Source organism: Ornithorhynchus anatinus, chromosome 7 (assembly GCF_004115215.2).
Source record: "Ornithorhynchus anatinus isolate Pmale09 chromosome 7, mOrnAna1.pri.v4, whole genome shotgun sequence".
NCBI classification, from domain to species: domain Eukaryota; kingdom Metazoa; phylum Chordata; class Mammalia; order Monotremata; family Ornithorhynchidae; genus Ornithorhynchus; species Ornithorhynchus anatinus.
Window position 1 is genome coordinate 51,940,785 of NC_041734.1, and position 14,135 is coordinate 51,954,919.

At 42.5% G+C, this 14,135-nt stretch overlaps 1 protein-coding gene across 1 annotated transcript in view; it reads right to left on the reverse strand.

Moving 5' to 3' along the window:
• The window catches only part of PRSS16 (serine protease 16), a 43,419-nt gene that overhangs the window by 14,556 nt on the left and 14,728 nt on the right, over positions 1-14,135 (reverse strand). The window contains exon 5 of the mRNA XM_029069373.2: positions 2,926-3,040. Coding sequence (XP_028925206.1) covers positions 2,926-3,040 — 115 coding nt within the window. The remainder of the gene's footprint in view (positions 1-2,925; positions 3,041-14,135) is intronic.

A 14,135-nucleotide genomic window follows, 5' to 3' on the forward strand; every position in this document is an offset into this window, starting at 1 on the left:
GTACTAAGCAATGGGGCAGATACAAGCTCATCAGGTTGGACACAATTCCTGTCCCACATGAGACTCACGGTCAATCCCCATTTTACAGATGAGCTAACTGAGGCACAGAGAAGATAAGTGACTAGCCCAAGGTCACACAGCAGACAAGTGGCAGAGCCAGGATTAGAATCCAAGGTCCTTCTGACTTCTGGGCCCGGGCTCTATCTGCTAGGCCACGCTATTCTCTACCTCACATTCATCCAACTGGAAAAATGTTTCCTATGCAAGCGAATAATGATGATATTTATGGAGCACTTTCATGTACAGAGCACTGCACTATACACTTGGGAGAATACAGTACAAATGGTAGACATGATCCCTACCTACTGACATTCAACTCATAGCAATATAAAGATTTAAGTGTACTAAGCATTACTGGTTAATAAGAGGAAACATCATCATTATGATGTATTTACTACGTGTCAAAAACCATTGACAATGATGATGAAGATGAAGTGTCCAATGCATGCAAGGCTGCAGATACTAGGAAATAAGCACGGCTTTCACCTTCTCCTTGCCTAAGTTCTACGTCACGTTGATAAGAGCTATGAAGTTGAGTTTCCCTTTTGTACTTTGGTAAGGCCAGGCACAAACTTGCCCAGGTCCCAGAAAACTTTAAACTCCAGCACCCTAATTAGTACCTTCAGATGAAACGGCCTCCTCACCATTTTCAATCTGCCTCTCTAAATTCCCCTGTGAAATATATACCGAAGTCAGATCCTTATTCGCATTCCCTATCCAGAGGTATCCCTCAGAGGAATGGATTGTACAGTGATTCAGCAAAGGCAAACTGAAAATACCAAAAGACATCTGGCTTTCCTTTCCTCATTATCAAAATTTTAAATTACCATCAGAGCTTCCATCATTACTAAAGAGGTGATATAAGCACCATTTTCATTTACTTTTGGGGGTCTAGAGAACTGCAGTAGGCTACAACATTGCTGTAAGTAGTCCTGAAGAATGTTAAAGCAAGCAGCATCTTATATTAACAATAAAGTTGATGGCAGATGTCAGGCAACGTAGATTTGTTAATTTATTCCTTTTCTAACCAAATTTTAACTATGCTAAATACTGGGGTATTTATGAGGCTCACGATCTGTTTTATCCCCCATTTTACAGTTGAGAAAACTGAGATCCAGCGAGGTACAGTATGCTTCCCAAGATCACAGAGCAGACCAGAGGCAGAGATAGGATTAGATGGAACCCAAGTCTCCTAACCTCCAGTCCCTTACTTTTTCCAATAGGCCACACTGTTTCTCTATCACATAATGAGAAATTAGGAGAAAAGGTTGAATCACACTGAGAAAATGATCCCTTTTAGAAAGGGACGAAAAGTTCTTTTATCGTAAGCACTTTGACTATACTATATTTGTAGCAGTTCACTGATAATTTATTTTGTGTTTATTTCCTCTGTTAGAGTCCAAGTTCCTTGAGAGCAGGAATGGGGGCTTCCACCTCTTATGTACTCTTCCTCAGGCTTAGTACAATTCAGCACATAGCTGGAGCTCAAGGAATACTACTGATTCATTCGTTTTGAGATTTTTTTGCTCCTCTGGCATTTCAATCCCATTCTCAACAACATGCCATTCTCCTCTGAACTTCCATTTTAATATAAATTTATTTTTGGCACAGGCAAAACCAACTAGGCTGAAGTTTGATTTGAGATTGGATGGGAAAATTAAAAAATTTAACGACAGCTCCCAGTCTTGTCTTATATACAGTTACTCCATCGGTATTCAAAGTAACCTCTGAAGTGTCGTCCACATCCGCAGAATTTAGCTATGTGAAATTTACCTTAGAAGGCCTAGCAGGATTGTCATTTGCATAAGATAAGAAATAAAACTAAACATTTTAAATACTAAGCTTACTACTCTCCCAACAAGTCAGTATTTTATGGAGCATTGAATGAGTGGTCACAAGAAAAGGAAAGCCATCTCAGTATATGGTATTTTTTTAATGTTATTTGTTCAGCATTTACTGTGCCAGGGACTGTTCTAAGCACTGGGGCAGATAGAAGATAATCAGCTTGGAACCAGTCAATGCCCTACATGGGGCTCACAGTAGTAATCCCCATTTTACAGATGAGGTAAAGGAGGCATGGAGAAGGTAAGTGACTTGCCTAAGGCAACACGGCAGGCAAGTGGCAGAGCTGGGACAAGAACCCAGGTCCTTCTGACCTCCAGGCCCGTGTTCTATCCACTAGGCCATGCTGCTTCTCTCACCTGTATTGAATAGGTCGGGAAAAAGATTGGTTTTAAAGTACCACCAGGAATTATGGACACACTCTATGGAGAGATTGTTGGGGGAAATAGAGTGGGAAGAGAGAGATGAGGAGGAGAAGGAAGTGAGAGACCTAGTGGCAGATCTATACCCACCTTCAAAAGCCTACGATTCTGTTATTTTCCATTACCTAATCATTTTTGCTACTGTGGGGTCCTTGTGAAAGGCACTGTCGATACTGTCTTTTAACTGAAACGATAAGGTTAGGTTTAACGTGGATAAACCAGTTTTGAAAGTCTATGACCAAGTTCCCACTGATGAGCTATTCCTTGAAATCATAGCCTTTTTACTGACATTTTTTCCCCCTGAAATAAAAGATGCAAAAGAAGAGGAAGAAAGAAATGGGATCTAAGAAAATTTACTGGCAGACATACCCTTGTCACTCACTTGGTACTGCATCGTACTAAATAATCATGTTTTCTATGGCCTGGACTTGTTTAATTTTTGTCCAACTAGTCGTTTCTTCGAGCTAGAGAACTGTACTTAGTTTAATTTCTAAGGCAACACTCGATTCCCAGGCATTTTGACAATTAGATTTCTCACCCCTTCCCCCATTATTTTCCGACAAGAAGTTATTTTCCCCTTTGATAGTTCTTTTTTGCTTACCTCGAAAGCTCTGTTATCTTCATTGTACTGAACCACATCCATGAAATTACTAGCCAGACTTTCAAGGAAATATGCAGAGTCCATTTTTGACTTTATCTGAAGCTGTTCACATAAACTGCGGGGAAGAAAACATAGTATTAGTTTCCAGGACACTTTTACATATTCCATTTTCAGCAGTTCAATTTTAACTTACTGTCCTTATGTGCAGAATATAATAAAGAGAGACAACTAAACAGCTTCAAAAGGTCAGCTCTGCTAGCGAGGTGTGCGATCAGGGGCTTTTACTTTGCAAAGAAAGGGGATTTTGAATTCTAAACTCTATCCAAAAGAAAAAATTCCAAGCGAGTGGTAGAGACATGTCAATGAAACCCAAGAGTTTCAGCTTGGGAACGAGCACTGAAGCTTGAGAGCAAGTACTAAAACTAAGTAGCTAGGAGGTGCCGAAAAAGGCTGGTAACAGCAGGTTTGGTTTCTTTTTTGATTTCCGACAAACCAATTATAAAACTGAACTCTTTAGACTTGCTGACACTTTGATTCAGTATTTAACGCACTTAATTATTAAATGTGATAATCACGGTAGCCACAAGTACCTCTGCTACCCTGAAGTTATTAGTAAACAGAAGATAGTAGGGGCATAGGCCCAGGGCAGCCATTATCTTAACATTTCCCCTTCAGCTCCTCCTGTCCTCCACAGATAGTACCGGTGTTAATAAAATAATAACGATAATAGTATTTGTTAAGCATTTACTTTGTGCCAGGCACTGTTCTTTGATACAAGATAATCAGGTCGGACAGAGACCCTGTCCCAGGTGGGGCTCACTGCTTTACCCCCCATTTCCCAGGGGAGGAAACAGAGGCACAGAGAAATTAAGTGACTTTCACAAGGTCAGATAGCAGAGAAGTGGCAGAGCTGCGATTAGAACCCAGGTCCTCCGGTTCCCAGGCCTGTGCACTTTCCTCTAGGCTATGCAGGAGAACTCCTCGCTTTTTCCATGCTATCTGCCCCAGAGCTCTGAAGTAGGTGGGCAACCACACCATCCCCACTGTTTCCCTCTCCCCGATCCAAAAGACCCGCCCGCTTACCCATCTCTTCCCTCCCCGACTCTTCTGACTCTGCTCGTAACTAAGTCAAATATGTTTTATTTTGGATTCAAAGTTTGATGATTGCTGTTCATGTTAAACTGGCATTTCCTGGAAAATATTCAAAAGATCTCAAGCCATAATTGTATGGTTAAACACCTGAAGAATCTAGTCAAACCTCTTTGAGATTACTATTGCCACAGAGTCATCAAATTCTGTCCCCTAGAGTTCATATTAATTGCTCAGGAATTCATAAAATATTTAACACAAAATAATTGGCTGTGTGCTGTACAGCGCATTAATAAGTATGATATCGTTCAGAACTACCTCATCGGCCCAAAACAAAATAGAGTTTGGAACAGATTTCTTTTTACTTCTTTTCATATAAAAGACTGCCCCCAAAATGAAACAAAACCCATTAAAGGCAAGAAAATCAGACTAGCCAATATAGTGGCTATGAAGGAACCAGTCATAAAGAGAGAGACAGGGACAAGGAGAGAGAGAGAGAGAACGAAATCTGCCTTATTTCTGAATAATCACCACCAATTTGAATGGTTCTCATTCTGCTGGACCACGCATCAGAACAGATTAATGTAGAATAAGACTAGTTTTGCCTGCAGCTTTTAGTGCCATTCCCAACTAGCCTTCCTGGAGCATTTTGGCTGTGATTCCATTCCACTCTGTAGAATAATGCAGAGGGGGTGGAAGACAGGTAACTAAATTTTGTTTGACAGAAAAAAACAAAAAGATTGTTCAGGGACACTATTTTCCTAATTGACAGTTGATCCATTTCTTGAGTCAGTCAATCAATGGTATTTATTGAACACTTACTGCATGCAGAGCACTGAATTAAGTGCTTGGGAGAGTACCAGACAACAGAGTTGGAAGACAAATTCCCTGCCCACAAAGAGGCTGTGGTATAGTTACTCAGACTGCGAGCCCTATGTGGGACTGGGACTATGTTCAACCTGATTAACACATCTATCCCAGTGCTTAGAACAGTGTTTGACACAGAGTAAGTGCTTAATCAATACCCTTAAAAAAAAAAAAAAAGGGAGCGATAAGGCGCTTACAGTCTAGAGGGTTTGAAAGTTACGTGTTGCAGCTGTTGGGACAAAGCAGAATCCATCGCAACATCTCTTTAGCTTACATAACATTACACATATTTGACATTCACGTCCCGTGATTTTTGGCGGTTTTGCGTTTTCACCAGGCAGCTCCTTTTTGGGGCGGGGGGAGAGAGATTGGTTTCATTGAAACGATTTGATAAAGCAGTTAAAAATGAAACCGTTAGATAATGTTTTGACAGCAACACCAAAGTTATACAGAGCCAAGTCATATATCCAAGGAAGAGAGATTCTATGGGCAGAGGAAGATTCAAGAGAGGGAGGACTGACAGGTGCAAGAACTGGTAGGGAATTGCCCTAACCAGTAGAGGAGATTCAGTAACTCAACTAAGAAATTGAAAAAACAATAACAAAAAAACCCTCAATGCATTCTGGAAAATACTTTTTCATCACCTGCCAAAGTTCAACTGATTTTTCTCCTCTACTAGACAGTTGGAACTCAATGCTAATAAAAGGGAGTTTTCTTCATCAAAACTAAAAACGTCTTAGGATAGAATTAAAGGCCACTTTATTAAGAGAGGTTGACCATACTAAAGATAACTAAAACTATATTTTTCATCTAGAATGTTCTACACTATTGTAAACATGTAAGGAAAGAGAAAATGGATTAGTCATTTTCATTTGTTTTTAATTTTTTTCTTTGTGTACCTCTTTTGTACAGCTGTTAATCCCTTGCCAATAAGAGGCAGGGTGGTCAGTGGAAAGAGCATAGGCCTGGTGTCAGAGGGCCTGAGATCAAAACCAGCTCTGCCAGGTGCTTGTTTCTGTGACCCTGGGCAAGTCACTTAACTGCTCTGTGCCTCAGTTTACCCAACTATAAAAATGGGGATTCAATGCCAGTTTTCCCTCCTACTTACACCATGAACCTCATGATGTACAGGGACTGTGCCCAGCCTGATTAACCCCAGTGCTTAGTACACTGCTTGACAGATAGCACTTAATACAATAAGAAATAGTGTCTCATACCTTCTGTGTAACTATCTTCATGTCAGAAAAGCTCTCTAGACGAATGAAGCCTTGAATATTACACAGTACTTATGATGGTAGACAGTGCCAGGAATTACAATCAAGGAACAGCAATCAAAGGGTAATTATATTTGAGAGGGTAGCATCTGCATATTTTCCATCTACTCTAACAGCAGATTTCCATATTCCCATCATCCATGAGATGGCAGTTATGGAAATATCATGGCGTAAGCAAGTGCCTTCCCCCTTCACCGAAGGCATTTTCCAAATTTCTGGGATATGTTTCTCTGGCTTTCTAGCCCAGGGATGGGGTGTGAAGAGGGATTATCTGAGCCCCAAATTAGATAATTAGGATGTCACCCTAATTATAGGATATAGTATAGAATTATAATTAGGACCCTCTATCCCCTGCAGGCCCTATATTTGTTTTTAACAGGAAACAGCATGACTTGGTAGATAAAGCTGGGGCCTGGAAGTCAGAAGAACCTGAATTCTAATCCCAGCTCCACCGCCTGTCTGCTGTATGACCTTGAGCAAGTTACTTAGCTTCTCTGTGCTTCAGTTCCGTCATCTGTAAAATGGGGATTACGACGGTGAGGCTTCCTGGATTTCTTTTCTCCCTCCAATTTCCACCTCAAGATTCCTGTGCCACCTAAGCACTTATGAACTCATACCCACCTGGAGCACTTCTCTACCTACTGATTTCCCTTCTATTTAGGGATGTCTCTACATATCCATTTTTCTTCTCTGTTCATCTGTAAGTTATTCTGTGTCAGTCTCCCATGTATGATTGTAAGCTCCTTGAGGGCAAGTATTTTGTCTTCTTTCAAGTGCTCAGTACAATCCTCTGCACGTAGGTGTTCAATAGAATTGACTAAGGGAGAGATGTGCTTTCTACCCTAAAACAATGTATACCAACATATAAAAGGTCCACTCATTTTAAAATGTTCACTTCCAGCCACTGTGTATTTTAGGACTAGTATTCTGGGTAACGTGGAGTTGTCAAGCTGTTTTCACTCATGATACACCTTAAAATTGCTGACAGCTTTCTGATAGGATGATTATACAATCCAGATTAGCCAGAACAGTTCCAGATTTTTTTTAAGTAGTCCTGAGCTATAAAAACAAACACACACATACACACTCTCTCCCTCCCCGCCCCCCCCATACCACCACTTCAGAACTGGACTGTGCCCACATGGTGAGAAGCCTGAAAATGCTATTCTTATATTTATTACTATCCTTGTTTCTTTACGTTTTGTTGCTTTATTTCAATCTTTAATAACATGTCTGTCGCCAACCCTCTCTCCCCACTTATTCTTAAGCTTGTGAGCCCCTTTGGGGCCAGGAACCGCACCTGATTCTTATTTTTGTATTTCTTCTCAGAACTCAGTACGGTGCTTAATAAATACTACTGGAGGAATCAATGAACGAGAAGGGCCCAGTAACAACACACTGTTAAATCCAAGCAGTTCTTGAATCGCTACATCCTTTGATCTTGTAGCTAAGGACTATCGTATTTATCATGTTGTCTTGTTTTTATCCGTCTCCCCCGATTAGACTATGAGCCTGTCATTGGGCAGGGATTGTCTCTATCTGTTGCCAAATTGTACAGTCCAAGCGCTTAGCACAGTGCTCTGCACATAGTAAGGACTCAATAAATACTATTGAATGAATGAATGAATTAATAATAGCATTTGTTGAGTGCTTACTGTGTGCAAAGCACTGTACTAAGCATTTCAGAGAGTATAATACAGGGTTGGAAGACATTTCCTGCCCACAGTGAGTTTACGGTCTATAGGGGTACACAGACATTAACATAATTTATATACAATTTATATAATAGTTTGTTAGAGGTCAAATGCACGACGGTTATGGGACTAGGGACAGGGAGGTGGGAAGAAAGAGCAGGAAGCAGAGGACCATAAGAAGAAAAAACCAGGGAAGGATGAAGACAGAGAGGTACAAGAACAGTAATCAAGGGAGAGGACAAGTCTATCTTCTAAATTCCTCAGACTGTGGTTATTCATCCAGGAAACCTTGACTCTTTCCACAAGGATATGATGTGAATGCCATGCTCCAAATAACTACGGCTATGGCAGCACGGGAATCAAAGTTAAAAGGATCTATTTCTTGGCTTGGATGACCAGAACAGGTCCTCGAGACCACAGTTAAATTATCCTGTGGGCTACAAAGGGTTGTGGGCAAGCTACAATGTTTCTAAACATTCTTCAGGTTAATATGCCACTCACCACCATTAGATGTATTTTTGCTCAGACCCAGGGAGCGGCAAATTGTTGCAGGCTGCCAGATTCTTGGGAATGCCCCTGCAAGGTTGCTCTAACATCAGCTGCAAAAGCTAGGAAAGTTGTGGGGGCGGGAAGACTGCAGTTTTGTAGAGCAGCTCCAACTGTTCCCCCCTGCTGCTCTCACGTGCTCAGCCATCGGAAATTATATTTCCCAAAAGCCCTGGCCAGCAGGCCCATTTGCCTTCAAGCACTCTCCCCATCACCTGCTCCCAGGGAGGGTGGCCAAGAGGAGGAAGGTTCTAGTACCTTCTTGTCGAAAACATCAAAAAAGGGCAGGCCCCATCTACCTGGAACCGGTAGAGCTGCCAGGATAAAGAACCGATCCTGTCCCTTGTCCCTACCTTCTAATGAATCTCCTCCCAGCCCAGATCCACTTGGCCGAAGGCGAACGGTTTGAGGAGGAGGAGAAGGCTTTTACTCCATGTCCCAATTCAGCGGGCAATACCTTCTAGGAAATGTAGTCTCACAGCCTTGATTAACAGTGGATTTATCGCGCTCACCCTATACACACCAGGCCTCCAGAACTTTGCCCTGGTGAGCCTGGGTGCAAATGAAGTCTCCTAGCCCTGAGTAATAATAATAACGTTGGTATTTGTTACACGCTTACTGTGTGCAGAGCACTGTTCTAAGCGCTGGGGTAGATACAGGGTAATCAGGTTCTCTCTCGCTTTATAAATGCCAGGGCTCTACGAATTTGCCCTAGCCAGCTTGGACACAAAATTAAGCCTTTTGGGGAAGACTTCTATGTGACAGTGGTTAACAGTTAGCTTAGTTTTCACCAGTTTGAATTTGCACATGGCTCTGTTACTGGAACAGCAGTTAGAAGCATCAATGAACAGCACTCAGAATATAATATCCACGCCCTTTATGACCGACGGTTTCACTGTCACCAGAGGCTAGCGGCAATCTTCCTAAACAAAAGGATCTTAACATGATCAACAAAGTGAGATTCCTTTCACAGCTCCTTGCCTTATAGCCGTATAGGACAGCGAGTCACTTATTCCGAGCCCCAAACAGAGAATTAATATACTTAGTTCAAACACCTACTCTGGCTGTTTCTGCTTGTAAAAGCGCTGATGAACGATCTGCCAGCATATTAGAAAAATATACAGTTGGTCCTGCAGTTGGCATAAAAACAAGGGGATTTTTTGAAATAGTCTCATTTCTTAGCTCCAAATCCTCTGCCTATTTGTAGGTAGCACTAGGGGCAAAAATGCTCCCCCCCTTTTATTTATTTTTTTAAAAAAACTTTCACCTGAGTCTCAGAAAAACCTCCTTCCAAACCCCATTTCCAATAAAGGTCAACCAGGTAATCTATATCATCCAAAAGGAACACATCTTCTGCCTCAATCCTTTGGGCACCACAATGCGGAGAAACATAAGAACGCTTGTTTGAGGATAAGTAATGAGGGTGCCCACCAAGAAATACCTTCTTCACTCAACAGTGCTTGGCAGAGTAAGCACTGTTGGCACACAGTAAGTGCTTACCAAATACCATACTTATTATGAACAAATATCAATTTTTTTTTAAAGACAACGACAGAACTACTTATGCAAGCCTGAACTTAGCTGCATGTCTGGTATCTCTCTGGATCATGAACACCCCTCAAGAGGTTGAAAAGCAGCTTGGTCTAGTGGATAGAGCCCGGTCCCGGGAGTCAAAGGACCTGGGTTCTACTCCCCGCCCCGCCATCCGTTACGTGATCTTGGGCAAGTAATTGGACACTTATTTTGTGCAAAGCACTGTTCTAAGTGCTTAGGAGAGTACAAGGGAAATTAACAAACACATTCCCAGCCGATAACAAGCTTACAGTCTATAGATTAAGACTGTGATCCCATGTGGGACAGGGACTGGTCTGATTAGCTTGTATCTATCCCAGCGGTTGGTACAGTGCCTGGCACATAGTAAGCGCTTAAATAATAATTTAAAAAAAGACCATGAAGAACCAGAGCATAAAGATTACCTCTACTTTGTCACCACTGCCTATATCAGGCGATCAGAAATGGCTTACCCATTATTGGGAAGGAAAAAATGATGATGGACAACATGGCCCAGTGCTCAGCCTTTTTCAGGAGCCAAAGGAGGAGGAAATAACATTTGGGAATGGTTACAATCAGCTCTTCCACCAGATTGAGGAAAAAGAAATAGAAATCAAAGGGAATAAAAAGAAAAATAGTAATCAGAGGGAATCCATATCTAGTTCCTCCTTCCCATCCCCAAAAGGCTCAAGGCGAAAGGTGAAGTAAAATGGCAACCATGACAGACTAAAGGATAATGGACAGCAGAAAATATTGACCCTCAATGTCATAATTCATCACTGGAAATCATCATGCTTTGTCATATAACTTGTAGCAGGCATGACCCTTTGCTTTTTATAAAAATGGTATTTGTAAGAGATGCCTTAAAACTGTCCCAAAAAGGGCTTCAACCTAAACCATATTTAAAAATAGATATTTAATGCCAAACTGCAGCACACTGCCCACTTCCTTAGCCACAGTGCAACTATCGGAACTGTAACCATCACCTTGCCACTCCCACCTGTTCGGGGGCTACCTCCACCTCCTCCTCATTAGCCTGTTGGCCACAGTCGGGCTATTTATAGTCCCTGAAAGCTTAGAGGCCAATGGTAAGGGAGCGCAATTCTCAGCTGTACTTTCCAGGGCTAAAAATCACCTGCCCCACCAGCTGGCAGGGCAATGTTTAGTCCTAGTGGTCTGGAAGCAAACCTGCCCTGAGGGTGGAGGCAGTGGAGCAGGCCTGCAGTAAAGAGCTGACCCCTCACCCTTAAAGGAAGCAGATGTTTTTATTTTGAAATGCATGAGCACTATTTCATTGTAAAGAGGTGTAATTCATCCAAATGCTTCAGGAACCAAAGTCCTATTTCTTGCTGAAGTCACTTAAACCTCAAAAGTAGTTGCTGATAAGGAAGGATGTCTTGAGAGCTGTTGGGGAATTAAAAAACTCAGGAGTATTCTGTAAACTCATTGTGGACAGGGAATGTGTCTACCAACTCTGTTATATTGTACTCTCTCAAGCGCTTAGCACAGTGCTCTGCACATAGAAAGCACTCCATAAATACGATTGGAAGGGGGCATTGCTAAAATCCATTAAAGAAATGCCAAGGTGGCTATATTCTTCAAGTGAAAGTTCCTCAACTAATGGGTCAGAAGAACTACAGCTAACCATGCAATGAAATGACCACATCCAACTCGTTGCCTCCAATGTAGATGGTCTATTTTAGCTCAGTGAAAAACTACAGATCTTGTATAATCTTCTGAAACCGAAAAAATACACTCATTAGCAACAGTTATCTCTAATTTTCAAAACAAAAGGACAGCTGAAATGTGCTACTGGAATTAAAGCAGTTTTCATTATGTGCTTAAAACTACAGCGTTCTTTACCTCTGATGGTGGTATAAATCACCCTTGGTAGCCTCAGAAAGGAACACAGCCTTCTTTCGCCTCCTCCCAGTTCTCTGCTGGAACTAAATCTGTGGCTGTTTTCGGTGTAAAATCACTCCCCGGGAAGGGAACTATCTGCTGCCTCCCACTCTGCGCTACTGTGAGGGGCAGGCTGACAGGGGAACTGCTAACTAGAAGCCAAAGCCCGGCCTTTTCCCCTAAACAATGCCACGTGCTATTTCTAGAGCTCTGGTCGCAAACACAAGTTCCCTTCTCCCTCCTGAAATCCCTTCAAGGATTGGTCAGCCTGTTCTCTCCTTTTCAAGGGATAACCTCAGGCTCGTGAAGTATTAAACGCACATTTCAAAGAAAGGCAACAAGCAGAGCAGAACCTCTTAAGAGACTCTTCATGCCCCGTCAAACAAAATACTGATCTGGACGGGTCAAACGGGACCTACTGGAAAGACCAAGGTTCCAGGAATCGGGCACCTTGGGTTCTAATCCTGCCCCTGCCACTTGCCAGCTGGGTGAGTGACCATGGAGAGTCACAATTTCGGTGTCAGTTTTCTCACCTGTAAAATGGAGATTAAATAACTTTTCTCGCCTTTAGAATGTGAGCCCTCTGTGGGACAAGGATAGTCCAACCTGATTATCTTGCACCTACCCCTGTACTTAGTACAGTCCTTGACACACAGTAATCACTTAAATACCACAATTATTATTTATTATTCTCCATTTTACTGTAGAGGGGCAGAGAACATCTTTATCAATTCTGATGTATTTTACTCTCCATACAGTCTATGTCCAACATGGGGCACACAGCCAATCCCCATTTTACAGATGAGGTAACAGGCACAGAGAAGTGAAGTGACTTGTCCAAGACCACAAAGCAGACAAGTGTCAGAGCCAGGATTACAACCCAGGTCCTTCTGACTCTCAGGCCCGCGCTCGATCCACTAGGCTATGCTGGTTAGCATGGTCCAGCTGGATTTTGGAATTCTTAGCAAGATGCCAACTTTTCACTTGAGGGGATGGGCAAAATTGAGGGCTCCTCACTCTTCTGGTGGGGCTTGGGGGCAGGGGAGGAGTCTCTGTGTACGTACTGGACTCCAGGATTGACCTCTCTGTATTCTCACCAGGCCCCTAGGTCAAGGGGCTTTCCATCAGGTACAGATCGCCTCGGTGAAGATGTCGGGGATAGGGTATCACTTTCCTGCAGCCCCATCTTGTTAATAACTCCACCTTGACTTCCCCAAAGTCTTCAAGCAACAGCTGATTGTGTGCAGGGCCAAAAAGTTGCCATTTGGTTTTCAAGCCTGGAAGTTATAGTGTTCTTTTATAGCCCATGGAGGAGTGATTCTATTTCTCCTTAATAACAAGCCCACCTCTAAGGGAGGGTGGTTGGGGTGAAGAAATCCTGCCTGAATTTTCCTTTAAATTATGAAACAGGTAACCAGCCGGCACGCTGTGACTCACTGCTGTAATTTTAGGAGACAGACGCAAGAGGGAAATGAGAATGTTTTTAATAACAGGTTATGGCCATAGCTGTTAACCGTGCAAGAGACCCAATTTCTAAATGCCTCGTAAGTTTACGAAACATAAGGTCATAGTACTCCTAAACCTGAGTTTCTTCAAATTAATAGCCCTAGACCTTTGAATGTCTGAATCAAACCCTTATTCTTAAAGCTTCTGGAGGTGAGAGAAAGAGGGGACACGACCAACTTTGGCTGAAGGGGACCTCCTTTCAACCAAGCAGAGGTCTTGAGGGTTGGCTAAGATACTGCTTTCCGGGCAGTTATGATGTCCTATCTCTGAACCAAGAACACATCGTTAGCCAATAGGATGGGAACTCATGACTGTAGGGCATTATGAGAAGTCTGGAGAATGAACTAATAAATGGGCCCATGAATGGCAAAATCCCTCCCCACACACCAAAAAAAAAAGGTAACTTGGGGCATAGCAGGCTTTCAACATAATGAGCATTTTTCTGGCCACTTTGCACACTCATATCAAGGTTTTACATGTACAAAGGCAATTCAAAAATCCTAAAGATGAGCAGGGCAGCTGCTGTCTGTGGCAGATTGTACTGGCAAATCTTCAGGGACCCCAGCTGTCCCCAGGTGGAGATCTAGTAAATGTACTCCAACTCCCAGCTGCTCCAAGGGGTCAGCTCTGGCCAGGACAATCTCTTAGTTTGAAAGTTCTGTGGGGAAACGAGAGCAGACCCAGGCCCCGTGGTGGTCCATAATAATAACAATTATGGTATTTACTAAGAGCTTACTCTACATGCCGGGCATCGTAATAAGCGCTGGGGTGGCTACAAGCA